Source organism: Morchella importuna, assembly GCF_003444635.1.
Source record: "Morchella importuna strain M04M26 chromosome Unknown Morimp01GS007, whole genome shotgun sequence".
NCBI lineage: Eukaryota > Fungi > Ascomycota > Pezizomycetes > Pezizales > Morchellaceae > Morchella > Morchella importuna.
The window spans coordinates 167,915-195,271 of record NW_025763404.1 but is presented as its reverse complement, the minus strand read 5'-3'; the positions used below and the strand labels follow the sequence as shown (position 1 = coordinate 195,271).

Below are 27,357 nucleotides of genomic sequence, written 5' to 3'. Positions count from 1 at the left end.
AAGCTGAAGGTAACCATATAGTGCATTGGTTCTTAGATGTATTTAATTGTGTTCGTTTAGTCTAATTTCATCAACTACCGCACTCAGAGGGCCCTTGCGCTGGCATTAGGATACATGTAGTGATCTTATACACGCAAGCGGCAAGCCTCATGTGAAATCTCCGGTACATAAGATGTTGTATCTATATGTATGTATGTATAGATAAGTATAGATTGTACTCGTATTTCTCTGACGTTTGTGGACGCGACTGATATTGCATGCCATACAAAAATACGCCAAGCTCATGATTTTGGGTGTATGCAATAATGGCCCAGTTCAAAAACGTCAGCGAAATACTAGTAGAATACTGTGGCGTAATAAATCCTGCGCACAATTCATCCTTGCAGCATTTACATGTAGTACAGTCACTAAGCTACATGTAACTCCAACCCTAGTAATGCTACCTCTGGATCCTCTGCATCCGGCTGCAGTAATACGCTGCTGCAAAATGATTGTCAATGAATGAGATCCAAATGATTTTATCCGACCAGTGTCTATCTATATGGTATCATTCCAACATCAGCGACGTACGTGTTTCGCATCATTATTTATAATTTGAATGTTAGATATGTGCATACATTTAAACCGCCAACGCTTTCGATTGAGCTCCAGAGACGTCCCAGGTGACTGCACACGTGTAGGCTGAAAGAAACTGCGCGGGACGTTCCTTGGCCACTCAGGCCAATATTGGAATCTGTGATGATAGGTTAATGTAAATCCCTCACGCATCATTAATCACCACTAAGCTTTAATGATGGCTATATTTTAGACATTACGAGGCCTATGTTCTCTCCCAGCGACGAACACGCCCCATTCGGGAAGGGTCGTGTATGGGGTATCCTATTCATGAATGAGGTATCAATTTAGCGCTCCGTTTGGGAACACACTGTTATATCGGAAAAGTGTTCCAATTACAAGCTGCATTAATTATGAACTTTAGGAACTATATAAATTCAACTAAATGTTCACTGGGGGACCTTATAAATAGAGCCTTTGCGCAAATAGAGCCAGTTCCGTTTCTGGCAACCTGATTGGTGCTGATCTACCATCAGCCAATTAGATACATAATCTGAATTTAAAGCTGGAATCTTTTGCGCGAAGGCTCAATTATATGAGCGACTAGTGATGAGAGCTTGGAGGTATTCTGCTATAGGTCATTAAATAATAGATTGAAGATTATCCACTAACTACGTTCACTGACTGCCAACTATGTTCAATGACTGTCAGTTAGGTTCAATGACTGGCAGTTACATGTAGACTCAAGAACTAGATCAATTATATATCGAAACCTGGTGTTCTTGTAGGGGAAGCCCCATTTTGAACGCCCCGGTATACTAATGCGTTCCTGAATATAGTGCGTTCGTCGCTAGGAGAGAACATCAGTGCTGTCAAAATATACACTTGTTCCATCTTATGGCCTCCACAAAGGACCAAACCAGGTCATTGCTATTCAGATCATAGATGAGGCTATAAAGCCCTAAGACCGATACTGTAAGTCAACGTACATTAATTCAAATCGGCTGTCGACTGCCAATATCTCTATATGAATAGATACTTAAAAGATTGCTAGATGTGGAGTAACTATTCTCGAAGCGCTTGATATAAAGTCAGAACTATCTCTTCATGGTGTGCGAGTGACTCCTCGTAGCATAATTAATGCCGTCATATTTTGGACCCTTGTCTCGACCTTCTCCTCCAGCATTTTTGCCTCAGAATTATACCTTTCTGCAAGCCCTTAGAGTTGTATTTTCAGGGGAGTGACCTTTATGGCAACGGTCCCCTGACTTCAAATAACCTATAAGAACCCGATATTATGTGCGGAGGCTGGATAGGTGTCCTAGTACACCGATAAGAGGCGCGTATGGTAGCCCCAACTGATAAACAATTCTAACAGCGGAGGGGAGATGTATGAAATCAGCCAGTCCATTTCATAGACTATTATACACAGCTCTCCCCAGGGTGATATAGGTGCAACCAGATATACCCCATATTCATCGGCCATAGAGCTGGCAAGTTCTAGGGTCCTTGTAAACCGAGTCACCACTATTTATAGGACCAACCCCTCACTTCTAACAACTACCACCATCCCGCCCTGTGAGATATCTCCAAATATCTTGCGGTGAGTCCTCAGACGAGCAAAATGAAGATCCCTTCGATAAAAAGTTCAAGGCGACGAAGTAGTTGAGGAAGCTGGCAATGGGGACGACGAGAACGATGACGACGATGGCGGTGACATAGAGAGTGATGAGGGTAGCGAATATCGCGATTGTAATATATGATCCGAAGGTCAATTAATGGAAGTGTTTGAAACAACAGCGAAGGCCCATACTGCCTGCGGGATAAGGATGACGGAGAAAGCCCGGATAGTATAGTGTATAGGTCAATTGATGATTGGTGTGGAGATGAACTGGAGGATTGGGTTGCATTTGATCTTTCAATGATGCAGCTGCGCAGGTGGACGTATAAAATTCTTTACACCTGAGGCTCGAGCCGAGAGCCTAGATGGTTTAAAGATTTTTATCAACCTTTTGGTATGTTTGTTTCTTATCGCTTCCTTTTTTCATTGAGAAATAGAAATGTATGGTTTCCGTAATGCATGGTATTTCAGTTAGTCGAGATCTCTACTCCTACATTAATTGCAACTGAGTGACACCGCCGATCAGACATAACAATCCGTAACCCATAGATCATCTCTAGACTCACCCGGTAAAATATAATGGTGATACCATTATTCGTACCGGAAATACTGGAATAAGAATATGTGTCTGGCTAGCATCAGCCCTGAGTCTAGTATGTGCTCTATAGCTCTAGATGGTTGAAACCACCGAGCCTAAACTATCAAAATTGTCCCTGTATATCAGTACATGTACCTTTCCCATATATGTCGGCTTATATAACTCCTAAACACCTTCACCAATATTAGGTTTGTTCATAGATATTTCGGTATGTTTTTCTCCTGGTTCTCGTGAGCTTTCTTTATCTTTCCAACAGCGCTAAGGCCCAACACCTCATATACGTATACATGTAGTTACGTATACTCTATGTCAAATACAATAAATGATACCTTTTCTACCTGCAGTACCTATTATATCGAGTCTGATCTGTACTCATACCATACATGTATGGTGCGATAAGTCGTAGACCCATGCCAGCTAGCAGGAGTAAGTTAATTTTGTAACCACAACTGAAGATTTAGTTCTGATGGAATTGTAGATGCCCTGGCCGTCGAAACAAAAATGATCTTAGTTGATGCTCGGTGCTTTTTTGTGGTGTGGGCATACCATAAATTTCATCCTTCGGAGGGGTGTCGTTTATAAGTCTTTTCGCCACATCCAATATTAATCTATGACGAAATAATGATTCTAGCAACATGCAACCGCGGAATTTGTTTAATCCGATGACCATTTGAGTTAGCTTCTAAGACTACGATTATGACCAGGTCACTGGTAAGCACATGCGAAAGACCAACATCGTCTAGCTATACAGTGGACTCTCGATAATAGCATATGGTCGGGAACGGATTTTCGTGTGCCACTATCGGGGATATGCGTATCGGGAACAACTTTGCCCGTACCGACTCGTTTGGGATTGCCCAACTATATGCTACTATCGAGGATATGCTATTATCGAGGTTGCTACTATCGGGACTCCACTGTATAACTGCGCAGCGCACATCGTGGTCGACTCTTGTACCCCGAACTCGCTCCTTTACAAACACTCCAGAGTATTTCTTATTATCTAATCATCTCTCATTCACGAATTAAGCACATGGATATTACGTCTCCTTGTTCCTGAGCATCAATACTTACGGGTGTTCTGATGTTAGTATCCCCACAGGAAGAGAATTCCGACGGAATTCCTTCGTTACATACCTCCGGGATACGTTCAACTATATGTATGGCTTTATCCCCAGAGAATAATTGTTCCACTTGTCAGAGAATTTTCTGACCGAGATCGAGAATCAGTACGTACTATGACCTTACAAAGCATTGCATTATTCAACAGACATGCTCCCAGCTTCAGAGTGGAAACGGGCTCGAGCACAGCCAAAATCAAACACATCCTGTAATTTAGTCTCAGCATATAAATAAATGGATCCTCTTGATCGGCGGTCTTCAAGTAACATTTATCTACGTACGTGTTTAATAATAATGCTTCAGGAAGCTCCAGCACTGCCGATATATACTTCCCATCGATATCAAATCTTTTGGATGCATGCATGTAGGTACATGTACATAGTGTGAGCCATCATACATGTAGTTGTTGAGATCGGCCAGCTTGATTAGTTCGGGGGACATTAATTAATCTAATATTATGATACATCTAATGTAACTAATATTGTACCCCAGCCACTACATGTACCTACATGTAGGTATGTAACATGGCGCACGCAGTCTTGAGAGTGACTCCTCATGAGCTATAAGGAGAGATAGAGCTCCACCACGACCGTACCAGGCCCTGCATACAGTATTTCTTGGTTCAATGGAGACTTTGTGGCGAGCACTCTGGACGGACGACCTTTAAAGCAGAGGAAGTTTTAAACAAATACAACCATGCCACTGGCAGCGTTATTGCCAACTTCACTCCCGAACGGCACACACAGTTTTATTCTCCATTTTCTCCCTACTAACGGGGGTCAAGCAAACGTTGCTTCCTACAACGGTCGACTCTCAAATAAGCTCTGGGTCTTTCGGCCTACAGAGAATAGGTTACATGTATCTAAAGTATTTACACACTTGATATCGGTGCTCATATGTACTGTGTTTATGCGCATACTGTGGTATAATAACTAGGCTCAAATAGATACGTCACCACCCCTTTCACTACCCTTCTAACTCGAGGTGTTGACTACAGTACTGTACTCAAAGACCCCCAACCCTTTCAGTTTCTCCTATCCTCGTACTAAACATACCCTCTATGGATCGCTTTAAGTCTATCTCAAAATCCGGTTGGCACCCTAATTCATCTTCCGAGCCTTCCTATGCCGGTGCCGCAGAATCAAAATCTTCCACATCCAGTAGTGGTGGTGTCACTTCACGATTAACAAAGAACTTTAAAGGGCTTGATCAAGTGGTATATACACGTCTCTTCGTCCTAGACCTATCGAATTCAATCTAATTAACAAGGCGGGATGGGTGGGTAAAGGTGGATCAGAGAACGACAGCACAGTCAATGTACGCCCAGTCTCCACACTTCGTGATCCCGCAAGTTTTGGGCCTCCACCGAAAAGGGTCACAAACACGCCAATTGCAAGCCATAGGGAGGATTACCAGTTGAATGGTGAAGCTTCTTTACCGACAAAACGACCTCCGCCTGTTCCGCCTCGACTGCCACCACGAGATGAATCTGTGCTACCACAACCACGGGACGTAACAGACATGAGTACCGGTAGCATAAGCACATCTGCAGTGGAACGGCTTAGTAAGGCTGGGATTTCGGTACCTGGATTTAATATGGCCTCGGATTCATCATTGGCTAAGAAACCGCCTCTTCCAAGCGGTCCAAGGCCTTCTGCGAGCACAGGTCTACTTAGAGTAGCCCCTCAAAGCGTACCTACCGAAGGAACAACTTTTGCGGAGAAGCGGGCGGCCGTGACTACAGCCAGTGCATTCTACAGAAATCCAGCTTCGGTTTCATTAACAGATGCCAGTGCTGCTTTGAGGACTGGGAGAAATTTCCAGCAACGGCATGGGGATCAAGTTGCATCAGGGTACAAAAAAGCACAAGATATGGGATTAGACAAGAAAATACAGGGTTACGGAGAGCTTTATGCTTCAAGGACTGAGATTGAGAGTGGAAGTTCAGCAGTGTCGAGGAATTCCATTCCCTTTTTTCCGCCAGCTTTGCCCGCGAAAAAACAACCTTCCCCTGAGCTCCCTTCTCGGTCTCCAGTTATACAGGACGTCGTTCAGGATCTTTCTGGACTCGGAAAGAAAAGACCTCCGCCGCCTCCACCGCCCAAAAAAAAGCCAGCACCCCCGCTACCAATCAAACGAGCATCCACTGATTCGCTTCCTCACAATGTCACTGCACCGCCCCCAATAATCCCACGCGCAACCCGGCCATCTCACTTAATATCATGCTCTGTGCTCCAAAATAATGGTCTCCCAACTCAAATATTCCCTGAATTGCCAAGAGACCTCGATCTTTGCCTCGAAAAAGCATGGTTTTCAAAAAGTCCAATTGAGCTCCCACCAATTATAAAGAGTATAGATGAAAAAATGTATTCATATTCCTGTTCATGGGAACGTAGCCCTTCTGGGAGAACTAAGCATACTGCTATATTGGCTATACGATGGACACTCAATCTTTCTACTACCAAAATCAAAGTCACTTGGGATGCTTCCGCACCAAGTGTTACTGCTAAAGCAGAACAAAGACATTTCTCTCCTCCGTCTTCTCCTCCGCCGTCGAAAGAATGGGGAGCCCGGATCATTGGATGGGTCAGATCCAGAATTGGTCAGCAGGTAGGTAATGGTGAATGTTGGACACTCGCTGCCGATTGTTTTGATAGTCTTCGATCGGAGGACGAAGTTGCTGGAGAGCAGAAAATAATGTCTGCACAAGGAACAAGTTTTGGTATCTGCATATTTTCCCATTATCCTTCTCTGCAAAACCAGCCTTCGGCATTGCCCGGTACAAGCTTGCAGCCAGGTGATGTTTTACAATTCCGTTCTGCTAGATGGGTTCGGAAGGATTCTACCGGAAGGATTATTTTCGAAATGCGAGCAGGAGTGCCGGAAGGCGCAAATGGGTGCAAGGATCATACTGCTGTTGTTGAGACTGTACTGTATGATCCTCAGGGTGGAATCAAAGTTGGTGTTTTGCAACAGAATTCAAATGGCGTGAAAACAGTTGGGAGGGGAGAATATATACTGGGTACTGATATGGTTGAAGGAGGCGTTAGAGTATTTAGAGCTGTGGCGGATGAGTGGGCAAAGTTCGAAGCTGTCTGGTGAGGTAACTGCCGATTTCTCTAGATTATTGCATGGCAAGAAAAGAAAAGAAGGAGGGGAAAGGAAAGATGTCCCGCTATTCTACCAAGGACCTGATACAATGAGGCTTTTTTTTTATCCTATTACCTGGAAGCTTGATCCCAGAACCCTTTTATGCCATGAAACCAACAGACAGGGAAACGCGGGAAGATTATCGTTTGTGAAGTCATGTGCTCGTTGTATTTTTGTTTGAGGGATTCTAGACGACACTCGCCAATAGTTGAATTTGATAATCAAGTAACGAACGGCACATAATAAACCGTTCGTTTTTGAAGTATTGTACACGCACAAGCCTTGCTTATCAAGACCATCACGTTCTCTTTATCTCGTCAGACACTTGTATTATAATTGCTTAATATGCAATTCTCTATCACTTTAGGGCCTGTTCGGTTGATACTGAATTGGTTGTAATCCATGGATTTTTGTGTCAACCGAACAGATCCTTAATAACTGCATACATATACGTATGCAAAGTGTATGGATAGAGAAAACTCATTGGTGCTTGCAGCGGGGTATTAAAGTCATATCATATGTTACACGGACAGACAGCGTAAACCCTGCGCATGTTTCTTGTGCGAATCTAAATTCAATACATGTACCGTTATTTCTCGAGCAATCCACTATATCCGTAGAGGCAGATGGTAAATCCGGACCAAAGAGAGAAAGGCTCGGCGCATATGCAGATAGGTGCAGGACAAGGTATGCGTTGGAGAGTAATGAGTCCGCGGCCATGATACATAGGTAGATCTGTCCGTAGTTATTGTAGTTAGGAACAATCATGGCGAGACTTACTCAACTTTCAGCAAGTGAACAGAATGCCGTTAAACATCATGTCCGGGTCCGTCCAGGACCAAAACCTAAGTCAATCAAGGACCGGGTCCTTAAATCAAATGGAATCCAACCAATTCGGAAACAAGAGCGTTCATGGAGCCAGAAGCAGAAGATACGGGCTTTGGTGTTCCTCTATCATCATCGCATACCTCTAGCTACTAGTGGTAAATTTCGTCCACCAACACAGGCGGAGGCATCACTTCTGTTCGGTATTCCTCAACGTACGTTGAGTGACTGGGTGAGAAAGCAAGACCAAATAGAATTGGTAGCTAAAGGTAGTTCAGCACGCACTGTACACTTACAACATACGATCTGTAAATGGCCTGAGCTAGAACGACAATTGTACTGCTTGTTTTTGGAGTGCAGAGAAAAAGGTCAAGCTGTTCGTCGTGGTTGGTTTAGATTGCATTCAGATGAGATTTTTCGAAAGCTATTCCCTTCCGTTGGTACTCAGCTATCACTTTTCCGCTTTTCCAATGGCTGGTTTGCTCGTTTTTTGGGACGGTACCGTATCAGTCTTCGATGTATCACCAAAACTGCTCAGAAAATTCCCGAGGATTACCGTAATTTGATTATCAGCTGGCTACAATTTAATCGCCGCAATTCCCAATTTGATCCTTACGCCTTTTACTCACACCGTGTACCTGTTGGTGGAGGTTTTATTCGACGTCAAAACCGATATGATCTCGCGAACATCTGCAATCTTGATGAAACACCAATCCCTTTCGAGTACTTATCCGGTAGAACCTATAATCTAATAGGAGACAAAACTATATGGGTTAAAGAAACAAGAAGCGGCTGGGATAAGAGACAGGCAAGTCTCGTACTGTGCATCTTTGCGGATGGGGTCAATAGAATACCGCCTATGATTATATTCCATAGACAAGGCAAAAGATTAGGCAAAGAACAAGCCAAATACCATCCGGGTGTTCTTGTTGAGTTCAACGATACTGCATACATGACCGAGGTTCTGTTCATCAAATATATTGAAATGTATTTGATTCCGGCATTGAATGGCAAACCTTCACTATTTGCTATGGACCTCTGTACATCCCATAAGACTCCTGCCGTCCTTGAAATCTTACGATCAAAACAAATTACACCAACTCTGATCCCCGCTGGATGCACTAGCTTAGTGCAGCCTCTCGATGTCTCAATTAACAAACCTCTTAAAGAATATATACGTACATTGACAGAAGAAGCAATCAGGGACTGTGAGAGTTTGGAGAAGGTTGAAAAATGGACTGTTAGTGATCGACGGATACTTACTACATGGAGTGTTGGGGACGCTTGGTATCTCTTTGCAGTTGAAAAGGATGAATTGATTAGAAGGGTCTTCCGTAAAGTGGGTCTTTCTCTCGCTGCAGATGGCAGCCAGGATGAAGAGTTGGATATTAAGGGGTTCAAAAGTATAGAAATTGGCGACTGGAAACTATCTGGATCACTACCCGCAACTCTACCCGTTTCTCTTGATTTTGCAGATGTAGATATAGAACATGATGAGAACGAGTCTGTAGAATTTATAGCATATGGAGAATAATTATATATATACATGCATGCACCTATCTGCATATGCGCCGAGCCTTTCTCTCTTTGGCCCGGATTTACCATCTGCCTCTACGGATATAGTGGATTGCTCGAGAAATAACGGTATGTATGGCTCGAGAAGCTATGGTGGGTAGGTGTGTAAACTTCGGCGTTTGCAGCCAATCAATCTATAGAAATTGGGAGATCTACCCCCATAATGGTACTAGCGCCTAGCCTGATGGTGGAATTTTCTCTAATTCCCATACAAAAAAAGTTCCTCTGAAGTTGACACACCCACCCCCTATGCCTTCTCGCGCCATAGGTACCCTAAGAAAGATCATTCACTTCTGTTTCAAATTGCATACATAGCCCGAATTTGTTTAAATTCCCTCTGTACATGTAGGTACTGGATTTCGTTCAGCCGTGACGTAGTTGCAGCGCGATGATGTTCTCAGTGGGTACATGTGTTGATGTAATAGGTGGATCTTGATTCCTGCCACGTACCGCCACCTCATCTCATCTACAATAAACTCAGTAGTTGAAGCTATATCTAATATCCAACGTTTTTTCTCTACCCCTGGACTCGATTGATCTGAAACAATTCTTGGGCTGAACCTTATGTACCACACATAACGTGTTGTATGTATCCACCTGTAACACATCATACATAATTCATCACTCGCTTCTACAAGGAGTGCGAAACTTGTTCACAGATATATTAGTGTTTTAAATAAATTATAATAGAGTTAAGCAAAACTAAAGAAGCTCATTCCGCTCTCATGGTCGGCTCAAGTAATCCTCGATCTTGACTATACATTTAAGTAAGCCCCGCGCTCAACGATCAACCCTTCTACTGGCGCGTTAATGTGAATTTATAACTTGGATTTGTTGTCTTGGGGTCTGACATACCGCCATAACTCGAAAAATTGGCTAGATCAGAATTACTTGTATGGGAAACTTCTGATGTAGATCGATGCCATCCAACCAATTATTCAAGCGGTAGTCCCTGGACGGAGATAGCCAATTTTTCGAGCTTTGGCGGTATATCCAGGTCGAAAATCGGTAGTTGTTTTTAATATAAGTCCCGTAGTTTTTGCTTTTCTTCGACTATGTATACACCGATATCCATGTCCATCTGTTAAGTTGTAAATATACCGCATGAGCTAGAAAACATCGAGTACTGTATCAACGGCTTACGTAGAGCATGTAACTTACCAGGCATTTCAATTTCTCCTCATCACGCACCATGCAGGTTATATCAGATATTCCGCCACTTTTGGAGGTGCGGAAACCTTAGACACCTGCGCTTAACCTTCCCAATGCGGTCTTCTCTACCATTATTCCCGTGCTTTTCGGTAGGGTTTGTAACTATTAACATGTATGTACGTTAGCGTTGTTGATTGTCGCTAAATTCCAGGCTACGGTGCTGTACTTACCAATAACATCAACAACATGCAGTATCAGCAGCAAGGGCAGGGTCGTGTTGTCACGATTCAGTTCTCAGTCATAGCCTCGTATGGGAGGGAAGCTGCTTGTCATCTCTTCATTCAAAATGAGGGTTTCCCCCTCCCAGACAATGACTGTTAAATAATCTGCTGCATCACACACAGACACATAGGTACACACACACATACACACATACACACATACACACACACACACACCTTTTTTGTGTTTTCATATCCTGCTGGCTTTCGCGCAGCCGAAACAGTATTATCTTGCCGATAGCCACCTCATATGGTGGTCACCGACCCCACCTATACCCCATATAAACGGCCGTGCCCACTCCAATATCAAATAATCGGCCACTTGGGCCAACTGATATGACGGTTTAATGGGATCCGAGCAGCCCATACCCCGGCTCGGCATATGACGAAGATGATTGTTCCAACTCCTTGATGGTGTTTTGACCTCCCTTCACAGGCTAGCTCATCGGGTACTATTCGAGTCCAGGTAGCAACATCCGTATGTGGAATATAAATAAAGCCGATTCCCCTCCGCAGAAAATGGCGATGTGGAGGAGATATTTCAACAATATATTCAACCAACACCCTGTGGTATAACAACAGATGAATGACGAAGGATATCGGATGGAATGGCAGATGAGAGGACGGGCAAGAAAAACATTAACGGACAGTGGGTGGTTGGGATCATTGGATCATGTTAGAGAGGTGTCGGATACACCCCCCCAGAAAATGAAATAGTAAAGGTATTCATATATATTTCTCTTGAGGATTATAGGGATTGAGTCTTTAGGAAGGTCCTTTCTGACATTGTTTCAGGGCCACCCGTTAGGGGGTCTCTGGGGCATTCCTTCCGATATATTGCTCTTTCCCGGTGTATAGGTATTCCGCGTTTCGCTTTCCGGCTACATCAAGGTGTTTTAGGGTGTTCCAGAGCATGCTATTGGCCGAGGAGGCTTTCCGAACCAGCAGCGCCACCAGTGCTTGAATGCTGAATTTTTTGTGGACGTTAATCGGCGGGAAATCCGGGAAACTGATGGCTTGTGAGGCGGATTTGGTGCCTCTATGCATCTCTAATGGCCTCTTTAATAAAAGCCAAATCCTAGGGGCGATATTTCTTTGCACCTACCTGCGATTCATGGCCATTAGAGATTATACTCGATACACCATCAGCATTTTCGTGGCGGTGGTGGCGGTCGCCCACCACTGCGCGATGACGAGCCATCACTCAAGCTGAGAACCGTGGCGGACAGGGCGAAAAGACTTTCGCCGATTTGTACTTTTCGCGGTTTATATATCGATCTATCCTGAGCGTCGAATTTTTCACGGCGCAGTATTGCGGTGGAAGTATCGGGAAACATTCTTGTACTGGAGTGTAAGGTTTGGAGCCGTTTTTGAACTAAGGATATATATTTATCTGTCACACAACATTTTCGATTTTGTTTTTCTTTTTTGCCCGTTTCGTCCATTCGCATAGCGGGGTAAAACCACACAAGGAATTTTTTTATTGATTTACAAGAATGCCTGGCGAGATCGAAAGGAAGCGCTGCATGCCTACTACTTACTCACAGTGACCAGAAAGACAGAAAGATATGAGACAAAGAAAGGCAGGAGAGAAACTCAACAAGTTCAACTTATAAAACGAAGACAAATGGAGACTGGCGGCGTTTCGCTAACGGAAAGAAAAGCAGGACATTCCCACGACAAAAAGCAGAAAACAAAATGATGGACTGAAAAATGTCTTTGTGGTTTCCATTTACACAATGGAAGCTTTGGCTTTTGACGGTGACGAATCGACCTCAAAGCCCCAACGCAGCGAGTTTATCAAAATCATCCCGAAATTTGGCTTCACGTTCCGATCCGATAGGTCTTTGGAGTTCTGGAGACCATGGTTGCTCTACTTGAATAGATCTTCCAAGATGGGGTGTAGGCGGTTGGAAAAGCGGCCTGTATGGTTGGTTTGCATGGGATACTAGCGAGGGCTCAGGCGATGGTCCAGGGGAGCCATCTGGCATACTGCTAGCGAGGACTGTGGTAGGAGAATTCCGGGTGTATCCCTCATTCATAGGCCAAGTCTCAGTGACTATATCGCCTCTGCTGGCGCCACCACTGTCGGACCTCATCGTGTGAGGATATTCTAGAGAATCTTCTCCATACTCAACGCTCCCGGATAGGTTCCTACGATTATGATCGAGAGTCCTTGTAGGCACCTGAATTTCAGTTGACCCCAACGATGGAACAGTGGTTACATCATCATCCAACTCGTTCACTGCACGAACAACGGGGGCACAATTCCATTGGGTGTGTAATGGTGGGCTCGCTGTGGCGGAATGGGTTTCACGGATAGTCGAGGCGGTAGCCATTGGTTGTCGATTGGGCGGGTTGGGTAAAGGAAGTGAATTTCTAGCTGCTATTGTCCTCAGAGGGTCCTCTAAGCTCGATGGGTGAACAATCTCTAACGGCTCCTCGGCTTGCGAAGTTGAGGATGCGCGATCGACCCGGTTTACAATATCTTCGGCAGTGGGTCTGGGAGATGCTAAAGTAGACACAGCAGAGGACTGGGTTGTGGTTTCCACCACCACTTGCACCTGGAAGACATATATGTCAAGAGGCAGAATGGAGGCAAGTGTCTGAAGTTTGGCCATATTCTCAAGTCCTTTTGTGCTGAGAGTAACGAAGCCTGGTTTATTCATCCTGTCATTCTCATCGGATCCTATGACATCCCTCACCGCCGCTACTTCGAGAACTTTGGACACCCTCGTCGACTCCGACTCTTTAGAACTCGATGGACTAGTCCGTGCTGAATTGGTACAATGTAGCGGGGGAATCGAATGCATGTTAAGCTTTTGTGTAAGCTTAGCCGATTTGTCGAATTCCTGTTCCGCCGTCTTTTGTTGGCGAGCAGACTCAAGCGCTACCGTTAGTCGCGCAAACACAGGGAACATCATTTTTTTCATCTATATTTCACATCAGCTATAGATTCCTCGGTACTTTCATGGGGAACTTACCCAGTATGTCAGATATATATAAGATACCGTCCTCTCAACTCGGATTCCAAATACCCAGTCCCGAGACCGCAGAGTTAGTCCCACCATATAGGGCCTGATTTGGAAGAAAAAATGGGAGGGAAAGGGCCCCCCGTTGAGCATTTCCACAAGATATCCGAGAGAGAATAGTACAACTACTCCCAACAACAGGACGGCAAAAACCATCGACTGATAGCTCTTAGTCATTATTCCGCTCTTGTCCTTTGATTTGATCAGTCTATAATATCGTCAAGCCTGATAGGGTGACTCACTTAGTCGAGCCTCGTTTCCCTGGGCAAAGGCCTAGATAGAATAGTCTCTTAGGACAAACGTAGAACTGGAACAATCGTAATGGCTAAGGGGGTGGTATAATCAACGGTTGTTGTGATTGTCGTTGACGGGTCAGTTAGACACAACCTATGGTGGTGGTGGTGGTGATGGTAGTGATGGTGATGGATGAACAGGGTGTGATGAAAGGTGTTTGAGTCTGCGTCAAGCAAAGTGCGGACGGGGGAGCTCTTTAAGACTTCAAATGATGGTTGAGGCTTTGAGTGTTTGATGAGGAAGGGCCGATTATTGAAATCCCCCGAAGAACTTGTGGTGTAGCGTCTTCTTCCTTTTTTTTTTCCTTTGCGTTTTGATTTTGTCTTGTGATGGATGTAGACCAGCCTAGTATCTCAAGCTTGTTCTTACTGGAGTATGGCCGGTAAGGATATAGCTGTTGATTCCTGGGACGGTTCTAGCCGTATAGCATCGATTGGTGGGATCGTGTGGATGGTTGTGCTAAATCTCTCTTTTCATGAAGATCTATAATCCATTCTAGAATTCGAGCTCAGGGGTTGTGCACGTTGGGTGTTGCTTAGTTTTTGCGCCTTGTTTCAACCAATACTCCGGTTCTCTCGGAAGTTGTTCTTCTTTCTGGAGTTGATTCTCGATCGAAAAGACAGGAATTTGTCTTTTCACTTTCCGCAGAAGAGACTATCCGTTCGGGGTATACTGTGCTCCCGAAGGGCAGCAGCGGGCTCACAAAACTACCCATGGACAAACCCTTCAACCATGTGGGATTGGCTTCACCTATAGGAATGCAGGCACTAGAATGGCATGAGGGCGTTTGAAAAGAGTAGTCTGGGGAGTCTAGTGATAGTAATTAACCAGAATCGCCCCCCCCCCCCCCAAATCCCCCGGACACAGAAAAGGAAAGAAGAAAAAAGAAAGGAAGAAAAAAAGGAACAAGCTTGCCTTGTAATCGAAGGGATAGCCCAGTACTCCGATGCAGTGTTCCACTGGTAGACATGACACCTAGGTTGAAGGAAGAGTTACCTTTTATGTGTTACGGCCTCACTCGATCTGGGCTTCAGGAAACTCCATATACCGGACCTCAGTACGCCTATTCTTACTCTTGCTAAACATGGTCCAAGAAACGCTAGCGAGTAGAACGAGTAGAGCTCTGTGCTTAGATTAGGACACAGGTTTCCTCATGTCAAAAATAATTGCGACCACGTACCTATACAGTACCTACATTTGTTCTTGTTCTTGTTCTTGGCATCGGCCGGGATAGAGGGGACAACTAACGTTCTCTCTTACTAGCTGAGATTCTAACGGCCCGCGCCGGTACACACTCCTAAGACCTTCTAGAAACCGTCAGCTAGTGAGGGAGAGATACAGTTATCAAAAAAAAAACACTTGCAGTGAACGACTGGTGAATTTTAGTGTCTACTTATCCCACATTTACATGGTTTGGCTAGGTATATGTATTGGTCTACAAAGTATTAACCACATACATACTCCAGCTTTTCGATCACCGTTGTAAGTGCATGGAGGGGGGAGGGGGGGAGGGGGGGATGAGGTGGGCATGCTTCGTCGCGCCGTCCAGTCACACAGCCTTCGAGGCGCTGGCTGTATTGCAATGAGAGCGTAGCTCAAACGGTAAGACAAGGAACCGCATGTTTAACCCCCAGGCCACTACTAGTGGTGATAATACATACATGTATGTTATGGCATTACTACGCTCCCAGTATAGGAAGACCACAAAAAACTAGTTCAATGCGTAGTCTATGATCCGCTTCCTTGGTGTTAATTGTGAAGGCAGTGGTGCACCTGACACAAGCCGTTGCTTTTTTCCCATATTTTCTCAATTCCCCCCCTCGGGAGGTAGAAGTGCTAAAAGCCCTGAAGAGACGAATTTTAACAGCTAGCTCTGAATCGCATTGACTGAAAACTCCTGGGGAGAAGAGGGTGTGGGAGGGATGGGGAAGGGATGAGGTGAGCATGGGGGGGAAGGGGGGGGAGGGGGCGGGAGGGGGGGGGAGGTAGGAAGAGCCTCAATTGCATCACACCCTCTTTTTAGCTTTGGCTAGCTGTTTCTTTCCTGTGATAGGTGATTCACTAGCATGCCTTCCTATGCGTAGAAGCTCTAGATGCATTTACACGTCCCGCTACAATCCCTTGTATATGATGGTGCCTCGATGATATTGCTGAAGCCTTCCAGCTTCTCAGAAATATGCTGCAGAGCCTCATACATACATGTATCCAGCATGCACGTCCTTCCCCCACTGGTTTAACCTGATCTGATCCCAGTCCTCATTTGAATCCCAAGGTTAGCTCATGCCACGCAACTCAAAGCTCATAGGCTCATACTCTCTGCACCTCTTTTCTTCTCTAATTTCTTTTCATCAGCGCTACTACATCGGTGACATGACAACGCTTGCAAGCTGGCCGGTTAACCATGTTCCAATGGCTCCAGGAATTACGCATATATTATTAATCTTTATTATTAGGATTCCCAGAGATGAGGTTCATCCCCCGCGAGTACACTTTCCGGTCTAGGGTTTTATAATTTATATGATGATCATAAATGCATGATACGTAATTCATACATGGTATATCACTCGCAGCCTCAGGGGATGGTCGATCATTCAATCAAATCGACCAACTGCAGGATATAGTTCCAGGGAAAGACATCACACTGTAGGCTCGGAGTTCATATGCGATGATATGGACTACTGATATAATCCAACCGAAAGTGAATTATCAATACTGGGGGGGAAGGGTCAAGTGCAAATAGATGTTGGGGTACTGGAGCTCAGTTCACGGCTGAGAAGGCACGCGCTGCTCCATCACTATCATCCGCCACATCTCTGGTGGGCTAGAACCCTATCGCAACACACCTAATAACAGTTCATAAAGGTAATATATATACACAGAACGATTTTATTTGAAGATATGGCTCGAAAGGTATTGGGGGTATACAAGGCACTGGCCTAGAGCACGTCTTGTCATTAGAAATTGTACGTAGGTATGTTTTACACATAACCTGGAGGCTAGACAAGAGTAATAACAATTCAATACCCGGCCCGATCTCTATCTAAGACTAAGCTAGGAAAGTATGGATACATGTAAGTGATCATCCTCTTCCGCATTTCTACTACATGTAGTTAAGAATTATCCGGATTTCATATCTCTCCCTCTCCAGTAAGCATACCTCGCATCATAGTGCTCTTCATTTGTTCGAGCGAGCAAATTTATGATTCAAATGTTCAAGCCTAGACATCAGCTCATTTTCTTAACAGGGGAAACTGAACACGGCATATGTGCCGTCAATACAAAAAAATACCGAAAAACCCATGTCTTGACTACTGGGAGAGGTTAACGCCTAGCACGCGTAAAAAAAGATACCTACATTTATATTCTTGATCATAAATATAGTTGAATTGCACAGTCAAACAACATCATCATTATATCCGTGCGCTGTACTATCTAGCTAGCTGCCTTAGTGCTCACGTAAGATGCACGATGGACGTGCGGTGTGTTAAACTAAGCAGCGGGACACTGAAGTAGCAGGAACCGGAGCAGCAGGATATTGAAGTTGCGATCTTTACATAATGATTGCTACTGAAACACTATCTAAAGGGAACAGAGACTCCGGGCCAAGGAGAGAGAGGTAGGATCCTAGGATACAATCTACCGTAAGTAATTATAATTAACCAAGTAATAATCCCTAAATTCCCCACAACTTCCAACCGACCCGGTTATGAGATACGTACGGAAAAACATCCTCGCCTCTTGCACAGGTTTAAATTTATGTAGTGCGCTTATCGGCGCGGGGTAAGAGGGAGAGAGAGGGGCGGTAGTATCCAGAGCCAGGAGAGGTACAAATCTAGACAGCGAACATGAAGAAAAAGCTAGGCGCACACTACAAATTATGATTCGTTTTGGGTGTCAATCAAGTAGAGCAAGCCTGACTACTTCACTAGTACTTTGAATATTGTACATGTGACAATTTGGAGATTGACACTAGAGCCCCGGAGAGCACGGCGGTGAATTGAGATAGTTGTTAACTAAATTGGGCTGCTTGGGCTACAATCATGATAGCCCACACGTTCGCCAGTCCAGTACTGGTATTGCACCACTGTAATTATAGACAGTTGAGCGTAACACACTAGCCCAAAGCCAACTTTTTGTCTCGATTTCAAAAGTCTAGTGGCAATAGACCACAGATTCACTACTTGACCAGTCGATGCGTCTATGCTTGTACCTACGTTACAGAGTTGGTGTTCACTTGAGTCTGGTGCAGGGGTATGTGTGTGAAAACAAACACAATTGACAAGGTTTTTATCAGGCATGCCGTACGGGGGTGTCGAACCAACGATCTCCCATAAAGAGGAAAAACAAAACTGAGACTTTTGTCTGCTTTTTTTATTTCCAAGCTCACATGTAATGACAGAGAACATTCCAGCATCTACATATACCTACATACATGTATCATAAAATAAAAGCATTGAATGTCTCTGCACGCCATGACCTCTTTGGATGAACATGGACATGTAGTTTTCACACCGCTCGTTTTTCATGTATGTGTAGAGTACATTTCGGATTCGTAGGACGAGTTGTATGTAATACACCAACTTAGGCATTCAGTAAATAAAAATGCTCTGTTGCAACGACTGCTCTCACGACCTATGTAGCATTACTGAACACCTAAGCTGTATATCGCTTTTGAAACTACTAGTGCGACTAGTTTAATTAATCCCTGCTTGCCTAGCTTCTTCTCTCCAACCCCGAGTACTCCTAGTCCATCGACAGCCCTGCTGCTGCTCTACTCTATATTTTGCCCAATATGCAGTACTCTAAAGCTCGGGCGAGGCCAGCGGTGTATATGTGAGGGGAATCCTTGATTATATCTATATCTCCCTCGATCAGAGTCATACACATCACATCATATAGCCAATCAATAACTTTTTATTTTCTTCGGCGAATTTAACCTTTACGCTGGCCATGAATCAGCTTAATCTTCCAATCGCTTATGGGGCAATCACTTCTGGCGCCAGAGTTGAGTGTGTTTCGGGCTGTTGGACCGAAATTGACCCTAGCTGGCCTGGATATATATAAACCACTATGTGGTTGGGGGTCCGCGTGCGTCGGCCGTCTTTGTAGTTTGCGGTGGGGAGGAATGAGGGAGGGGTACCCGTCGGTGAGTCGAAGGAGGTGGATGGGATGGAAGCCTCCAACCATAGAATTACATGTCATGTCCTTAATAAATTTTATTCAGTTTTTGTGTTGTACCTACTCATGTATCTACCCACCGGCTACCTACCTAATACTCTCAGACCTCGATGTCGTGTTATTACTACATGTATGTAACTACATGTACTAGGTAGTTGAGTTTGGAGCACCGGTCTGCTGGCTGGTAATGATTATTTATGCATTGCATGCTGAAATTCAAATCAAATTACACATTTAGAGCTGAGCTAGAGATATATTATCTTATATTTGATGACATCTTATATACTCTCAACCCGGTATTCTTCCCAGCCATTCCTTCCCTTCACTTCCCTTCCATCACTTATTACCTGCCGCTGTAAATACATACATGTATGTACTCTAAATCTCTCCCAGGATCCCCCTCCAGTTCCCTCCCCTAGTCCCCTCTCCTCCTGTTCCCTCCTCCCTCCCCTCCACCCGAAGTTCTAGAGTAGGAGAGGGGGCCGCGCTAATTGATTCCCGTTGCTACATACTATAGATAGGGTTTCTCCGTAAATTGAGCATGAGCTGACAGCATGCATGAGGCGTTTTACTATTGAGAACGCCTCGACGTTCCAGAAGAATCCCCCCCTCGATCTATAGGGTCTCGGGATTTGTTTGAATTACCCCCCGCATGCTCGTCCGCGCTTAAAACCAAGAAAGCGCGCGAAAGAGGAGCGGAGGGATGGATGGGTGATTGCCGCTTGATCTGGGCATATCGGTTGCGACCTATCGCGTGAGTACCAGCGGTAACGGTACATTGTGCCTCTAGCGTACTCTACATACCTTCCATGATTTACTCTACTTGTAGTACTATACCATTCTTTTTTCTCCAGAGTGCCTTAAGAGTACATGATACATACATGTACATATATAATTGCGCAGTCGATCAATTAAATAGCGAAAGAGCTCTGGGTAGAGTACATCCAGGTAGAGTACATGTACCTACTAGATCAGACCATGTAAGTACATGTACCTACATATATGTACATGTAGCTAATAGTTTTGTCATGCCGCCTTCCATCACTCTCAGCCAATACACAGCAGGAAGAGTGACAGCAGTCGTGCAAGCATTAACGTTGTTGTGTGATCTACGTGTACTAGCTATATTCTGGAACTGAGACAGAATCTGACCGCAGCGGGTAGGCATGTATCTATTCTACATCACAGCTACGCATTTTGCAAACCATCACTGGCGAACCTCTAGCTCCTATTCTAGCTCTCTTGATCATTATCATCTTATAATTTACCCTCTCGCAATTTTGGGCATAAGGGAATTCCCTACCACTAATTCGGAATGCCAACTCCTCACCAATGGGTGTGCCCTACTCCCCTAGCTCGGCCTCCCTACTTTCTCACATCGCAATATATCTACATATATATTACATACGTCAGAACTTTTCAGCCTCGCACACGGCACAGTATAGCACAATAAAGTGAAACTACATGTATCGATCCCTCCCCTACAGACACGCAAAATGATCTCCGACCAACCGAATACTCCGATGCCCGCGCGGGCCATTTCCTCACCACCATTGCATCCCCGATGTCCGTCGAGCAGGGCTCTAGTTTGATGTCCGCGAATATATATGTATGTAGGGTATATTGACAGGCGTCCGGATGGACGTGCGCACGTTTGTATATATCCCCTTCGAGCCAATGACTCCGTCAAACTTGCAGAATACGCTCACGGGCCTCGTGGTGTACATAGAAAAAAAATACGAAACCAAGGTGCAGCCTTTCGATTTCTCGCTCTCTCCGGCTCTATAGAGAGCAGGGAAGGGGGCAAAAATTGTCGGTCGAGAGTCACTCCTGGCCCCACCTGAAAGAAAAAAAAGAAAAGAAAAAACATTGTTTTGGTTTTATATAACCTTTTGGGCGACGTATGGCTCGAGAAGCTATAGCGTTTGCAGCCAATCAATCTATAGAAATTGGGAGATCTACTCCCATAATGGTACTAGTGCCTAGCCCAACGGTGGAATTTTCTCTAATTCCCATACAAAAAAAATTCCTCTGAAGTTGACACACCCACCTACTATGCCTTCTCGCGTCATACGCAGCACGAATGGTATGAGGCACCTGGCGATCAAAAAGGCTCAGCCCGCACGCGCGCGCTCGTCCTAGCTGGCTGTCGGACAATGTTTTGAAAAGAGAACTGGGTGATTTTTTTCTTTTTTTCTAGTCCCGTACGGGCGATCTCCGTTGAAAAAACCTTTTCTGTTATGGCTGTTTTCGAGTAGAGTACACAGGTGAGACATATGCTACATTGGTTGATTAGTACCAATGCGATTCAGGCCCCGCCTTGTTGACCGGACGAACGAAAACAAAAAGTAAAAAGAAAAACAAAAGAACCTTCCCCAGGAGTTCCACGTGCGCAAGTTCCGATGTGAAACATGTTTATCTCAGGTTGTGTGGTTATCTGTTTTCCCCATGGGTCTTGTTTCTAGCACAGAGATTACCGAGAGAGCAGCACTTTAGATGAATTGTTGTGAGGAAGGGAAAGTTTGTAAACCCTTGGAGGTTGTAGTAGTACAAGTGTGGCTGTGTATGTGTAGTTAGGCTATTTGAAGTGCGAAGTGTGTGAAGTTGGATGGGGATGTGAAGGGTTAAATGGGGTGTGAGGCGAGGCAAGGTGAGTGGGCGAACCGGCGACCAGCGAGATTCGTGTACTTGCTGAAAGTGGGGTGGTCGGGATCAAGTGATCGGGAGAAATAAGTTCAGTTGAATCATGATAGATCACTCGGACCTTCCTGAGGTGTCATTTTTATGTTGTTTCTGAGAGAAAGTACTTGATCCAATTATCTATATTTTTTTATACCAATTAAAAGCGTCGCCACGTGTATACGTGCGCAATCAAATTCCGTTGCAGCAGGATGTTTCTAGGTGACAATATGACACGACTCCTTGAATACACATCGACTGTGGCTCTCGAGTTCCTCCTATAATTACATGTATTGTCTTTTCTCTACAGCCACATGTATATAATATAATCACATATACTTGGTATCAATCTCGCCACTGAATCCTCTCTTGAGGAGTCCATTCAAGATCGAATGCCTTGTTTCAAAACATTCCGTTATAAAGAAAAAAGCCGGAAATTTATAAACCCTACCTCCAACATACGTCCGTAGTCCACACACAACATTCCTCCAACCGAAGTATCAGATATAGCATATATTGTTATAGAATATACTCCCTATTGAAGGTATTAACATATCGAGATCTATATAGGCCAAAATTTTATGCTTGACCTAACCCTACCAGATGCCGATCGAACCAACCAATCGGCAGAGGAGCCGAGCTATTCCCCAGAGCCTAAAAGTTAACTACTACAAGTGGGGAGAAATGTATAAAAGGAAAGTTGATTTGATTCATCCTCTTAATGACCTCCGGTCAAATGCGTATGTAACTAACCACACATGGCTGGCAACGAGAATACTAAGCGGGTGATATCCTGTGACGCATTACCAACAGGGGATGATTCATAAATGATTATTTATGCGTAACTATTCGGAAGGTTCCTTTGGGATATATATGTGGGTGAGACGAAAGTGGGGGTAATGGTGGTGGTGTACTCTACCAGCATGCAAGTAAACCCCCTTGGGAGATAAAATCGCCTGCACATATATGTAGAGGCCTGGATTGGATTCTAGAATATTCGATCAGGCCCTGTTGCTACATACACCTTAATCCTGGCATCTACTTATGAAAGAGATGAGTTCCTAGTTGGCGTGGTAATGTTAAGGCCACATGCAGTTTAATAGATCGATCTAGCTATATAAATCTCGCACCATATACTTTAAAGACATGCGGCATCTTGGATAAAGGATCGGAGCCGGGTTTGATCGAGGAATGCAAGACCTTACGGCTCGTCCCGGGTTGCTCTTCTCACTAGTGGTGGTGGGTTTTACCTGATCCGGGGATCCGGAGCACTAATTTCCTCACATTTACCCTCATGCACTTTCTTGCCGTTCACCTTCACCTTCCTGCTATTTCCTCTTTCTTAATCCCCTTCCCCCGACTTCAGCATTTCAAACCATTTCCGGGGTATGTATAGAGGGAGCTACCCGGAGACCCGGCCTTGCAGCATCTTCATTTTTTGTCGTCATTGATCATCCTCTTTCCATGTGGGTAGACACCAGGGCCAACGAGTAAAGAGGTTTTCGCAACAAAACTCCTTTTCGCTCATAAAGGGATTTTTAGCCAAGTATGGCCAAACTTTTCTGTGAGTACAGCAACTTAATTGGTCTTGGCTAAAGAAATCATCTCGAGATGCTGTTTAACTGCAGGTACTTTCCACCTCCCCTTTATTTTTCTCCTCTGGAAAATAGTGTTGGCTGCGTGTAGAGCCAAAGTCGATCCAAGTGACATCAATCCGGATCATGAAATTTCACTCGTGTTTTTATTTTTTTGCGTTGCCTGCAGTACAGATCGATATCGATAAGAAAAGAGCTAACGACATATCGTGTGGGCGATGACGTTGTAGAGCGCGGATAACGATAAGAGTAGTATTCTTATCCACCGACCGATGTCTATGCGTTCTTTTTGCTCGCTGTCGGCTCCATACGGGTGCGTGCGCAGATCCGCAAAGATGATTCCAGGGATAAACGATTCGACTCGGAAGATCAGAAAGAAGAAATATCCACTACGAGTTACACAGAGACTTGCTTTTTGTTGGTAGCAAAAGGTTCATGCTGCGCCGGCAATGTGGGTGATGGAGTTGGGGTCTTGAGGTCGTGGAGAAGAAGGAGGGTGAGGATGGCAAGGACTGAGGACGATACAGCAAAGAAGGAGGGATGTTAGATACACTTTCGGTTTCCCACCAAATCAGGTTTCTGTCGGGCCGCGGGGGAGTGTTGGAATGTTGGAATGTGTCGAGTATGTAAGCCAGATCCTCTCGGTTATCTCCCGACTCTATCTGAACGAACCATCGTAGGCCCTCGACCTCTCCAGATGAACTCTCTCTTCTAGAGTGGTCTCAGAGCATGCAACCTTACTCTACTCAGGGATTTCTACCTTCCCCTTCCCTCCCCTCGGCTCGGTCTGCTCGGGTAGAGGGCACGTTAATAACAAAGCATTGGCAACCAGACCGTTGAAGACTTGAAGTGCCCCTCTCAGATCCACCCCCCTGCACATTCCCAACAATTTACGGCTGTGTTACCAGCTGCTACTGGAACAATGTTTTTCCGTGCAGCGACGACGGCGCCAAAAAAAAAAGTTGAAGATCGATACCCCGACCTCAGGTCCCTGTTCTTGTTTTCAAAAGAGTATCGTTTCGGTTTAAACCTGTCTGCTGCCTCGGTTAAAATTTAAGGGTATAACAAAAGACTCAACTGTAGGGAAAACACTAGAGAACAGCCTCGGGAAGCTCTGGAACGCTTGTGAATTTTCCTAGATTTTTGCTGGATGCCCAGCTGGTGGCGGGATATGTGATATCGAGTTGAGTGTGATAGAGAGGTAGAGTGGTTTTTATTATTGTTGTTATTGATTGTTGATTGTTGGATAGCTTTTTTTTTTCCTCTTGGACCTTTTTTTTTCTGTTGAGCTGCGGCAATGAAGAGTTGACTGAACACAAAACACCCGATAGGTGCCCCGGAAAGTGTATTTTTAAGGGTCCATAGGCTAGGGATTGAGGTGAATGTCCTGATAGAGCGGTGGCGCACAACAGCCAGCAGAATCTTTAGAGTACCTACGCTGTCTCTGATCCGTCTCCCCTGCATTGATTGTTGAATTGATGTTTCTGAAAGGCTGAGAAGACGACATGATGTTTTACCTCAATTGATGAATTCGATGTTCTTCCAATTGCAAGCTCCCTACTTCAGTTAGTCGCAAGAATTACTACTCTATGTAGAGTAGTACGTCTCTTAGTTTCCCTGTAACCTTTCCCCGGAATGGCGTAACCTTAGTTGACTCGTACTGTGAGTAGATAGGTGAATAGAGTACATACTCCCCCGAGGGTCCCTCACACCCCCCTCCCCAGTCCCTAACCCCACCACTCTCACGTTTTTTTTTTCCCTCGCACCCCTCACAGAACGCGTTGTGCAGCTCCCAACAGAACTACTTCCTCTAGCCCGATAGCGGTTGGGTGTCCCCAATATAGGGCCAACTTTCTTAGCATTCCCCATCCTCTTATCACTCCACCACCCCCCTTCCTCTTCTCCCTTTTCTACAATCACCCCATCGCTCATTCACCCACAACCACAATCCTTCCGGTTCACATATCCAGGATCCAAAATATCACACAATGGCCTCATTGATGTCGTCCCTCAGGCTTGCCCTGCCACCCAATTCGTGGATCACTGCTCTTCCATCCCCATCATTAGCTTCGCCTGCAACCCCCCCCGCACCTGGCGTATACCCGTTCTCAATCTCAGAATCGCTCTACACATCTCTGCTCAACCCTGCCGTTCCTCTCACAATTGCTGCCGTGTATGCGACGGTCGTCCATGCCTTTAACTCCCGCTGCGATGGTACACCCTACCGGGTCTCAAAAACCAGAGCGTTCAAATCGTTTGTGATTGCCCACAACCTTTTCCTGGCTATCTACTCGCTGTGGACTTTCGTTGGAATGTGCATGGCTGTGCACCGCTCAATTGTAACCACGCGTGGTGTTTCCGGGGTCGTGGAGTCGCTTTGCAAGATTCGCCCAGAGACAAGATTCGGGACGGATTTGACCCAATTGCCAGAGAATTTATTGCAAGGACCTGTCGGAATGTGGGAGGAGGGTCTTGCATTCTACGGATGGCTGTTCTACTTGAGCAAGTTCTATGAAGTTATTGATACCGCCATTATCATTGCCAAAGGAAAGAAGAGCAGCCTTTTGCAGACGTACCATCACGCTGGTGCTATGATTTGCATGTGGGCTGGAATTCGTTTCATGTCCCCTCCCATCTGGCTCTTCTGTGTTTTCAACTCTCTGATCCACACACTTATGGTAATTTACCCTCCCATCTGAACCTTCAATCACGGTATACTAACAAATGTATATATAGTACACTTACTACACCCTCTCAACCCTCCACATCCACGTCCCCAACGCTCTTAAGCGCTCCCTCACCTCCCTTCAGATCACACAGTTCATCGTTGGTGGATCCGGAGCTGCCATCCACCTCTTCATCTACTTCACCCCTACTACTGCCACCACCATTCTCAATGCCGCCTCCTCTGCGAATGCTGGTGAGATGATGAAGAACGGAAGCTCTGTTGGAATGCACTCCGAGCCAGGCATGGTCTTCTGTCTCTCCGGTCCCGAGGAAGTCTGGGCTGTTCTTGCAAACTGCTTCTACCTCACACCTTTGACCTATCTCTTTGTCAGCTTTTTCGTGGACTCCTACACCAAGAAGGGCAAGGCCAGGAGAGCGTCGCGTGCCGCCGCTCTGGCAGCGAAGCAGCGATAAACGCACACCCGCCTCGATTAGTTCTCAAAAGCCAATCATTTCAAGATAACGCGGCCATGTTAAGAAGCGATACAATGGAAAATGGATGGGATGAAAAAAAAGAAGAAAAAAATATGTATGAGACGAACCGATGGACGGATTGATGAAATGTACAAACAGATGATGGAGCAGGGCATTTACGGATTGGGGTCTTTTCTTTTCTTTGGATTCGGAGTCTTTGTTATTTTTTTTTCACGTGCTTTTCTAGATCGTTGTTCTACGAACGGTAGAAAAAGCTGTACATAGATTGATATTATATGATGATATTTTTTCGTAAAAGTCCAACTATTCTTCTTTCGATCATGGAATATCACTCGACACATAGCTCTATTTCTGTTGTTTTGTTTCACGAGTAAAACGGTGGCGATCCATCGCGTGAAAAGACATTCATTGGTTGGTCACTTTGATATATTTCTCGCAAAAGCGGGATGGGGAACGTGATGCATTTCCTACACATTTCTTGTTACATTTTTCAGCCTCGTAGAGCCAAACTACATATTAGTAGATGTACGCGAGTGAC

General features: G+C 45.0%; 3 protein-coding genes across 3 annotated transcripts; 2 read left to right on the top strand and 1 right to left on the bottom strand.

The window, feature by feature from the left end:
* Positions 1-4,956: 4,956 nt before the first annotated feature.
* LAJ45_03249 (uncharacterized protein) lies at positions 4,957-6,998 on the top strand (the record flags this gene model as incomplete). Its single annotated transcript, XM_046112836.1, has 2 exons — positions 4,957-5,112; positions 5,166-6,998. The coding sequence occupies 2 exons, from the start codon at positions 4,957-4,959 to the stop codon at positions 6,996-6,998; spliced, it is 1,989 nt and encodes a 662-aa protein (XP_045973713.1).
* A 5,656-nt stretch (positions 6,999-12,654) lies between these two features.
* Positions 12,655-13,950, bottom strand: LAJ45_03248 (uncharacterized protein; the record flags this gene model as incomplete). The annotated part of the gene is made up of 2 exons (XM_046112835.1): positions 12,655-13,812; positions 13,864-13,950. 2 exons carry the CDS (start codon positions 13,948-13,950, stop codon positions 12,655-12,657), a joined length of 1,245 nt encoding a protein of 414 aa, XP_045973712.1.
* An 11,695-nt stretch (positions 13,951-25,645) lies between these two features.
* Positions 25,646-26,798, top strand: LAJ45_03247 (uncharacterized protein; the record flags this gene model as incomplete). Its single annotated transcript, XM_046112834.1, has 2 exons — positions 25,646-26,335; positions 26,394-26,798. 2 exons carry the CDS (start codon positions 25,646-25,648, stop codon positions 26,796-26,798), a joined length of 1,095 nt encoding a protein of 364 aa, XP_045973711.1.
* Positions 26,799-27,357: the final 559 nt, after the last annotated feature.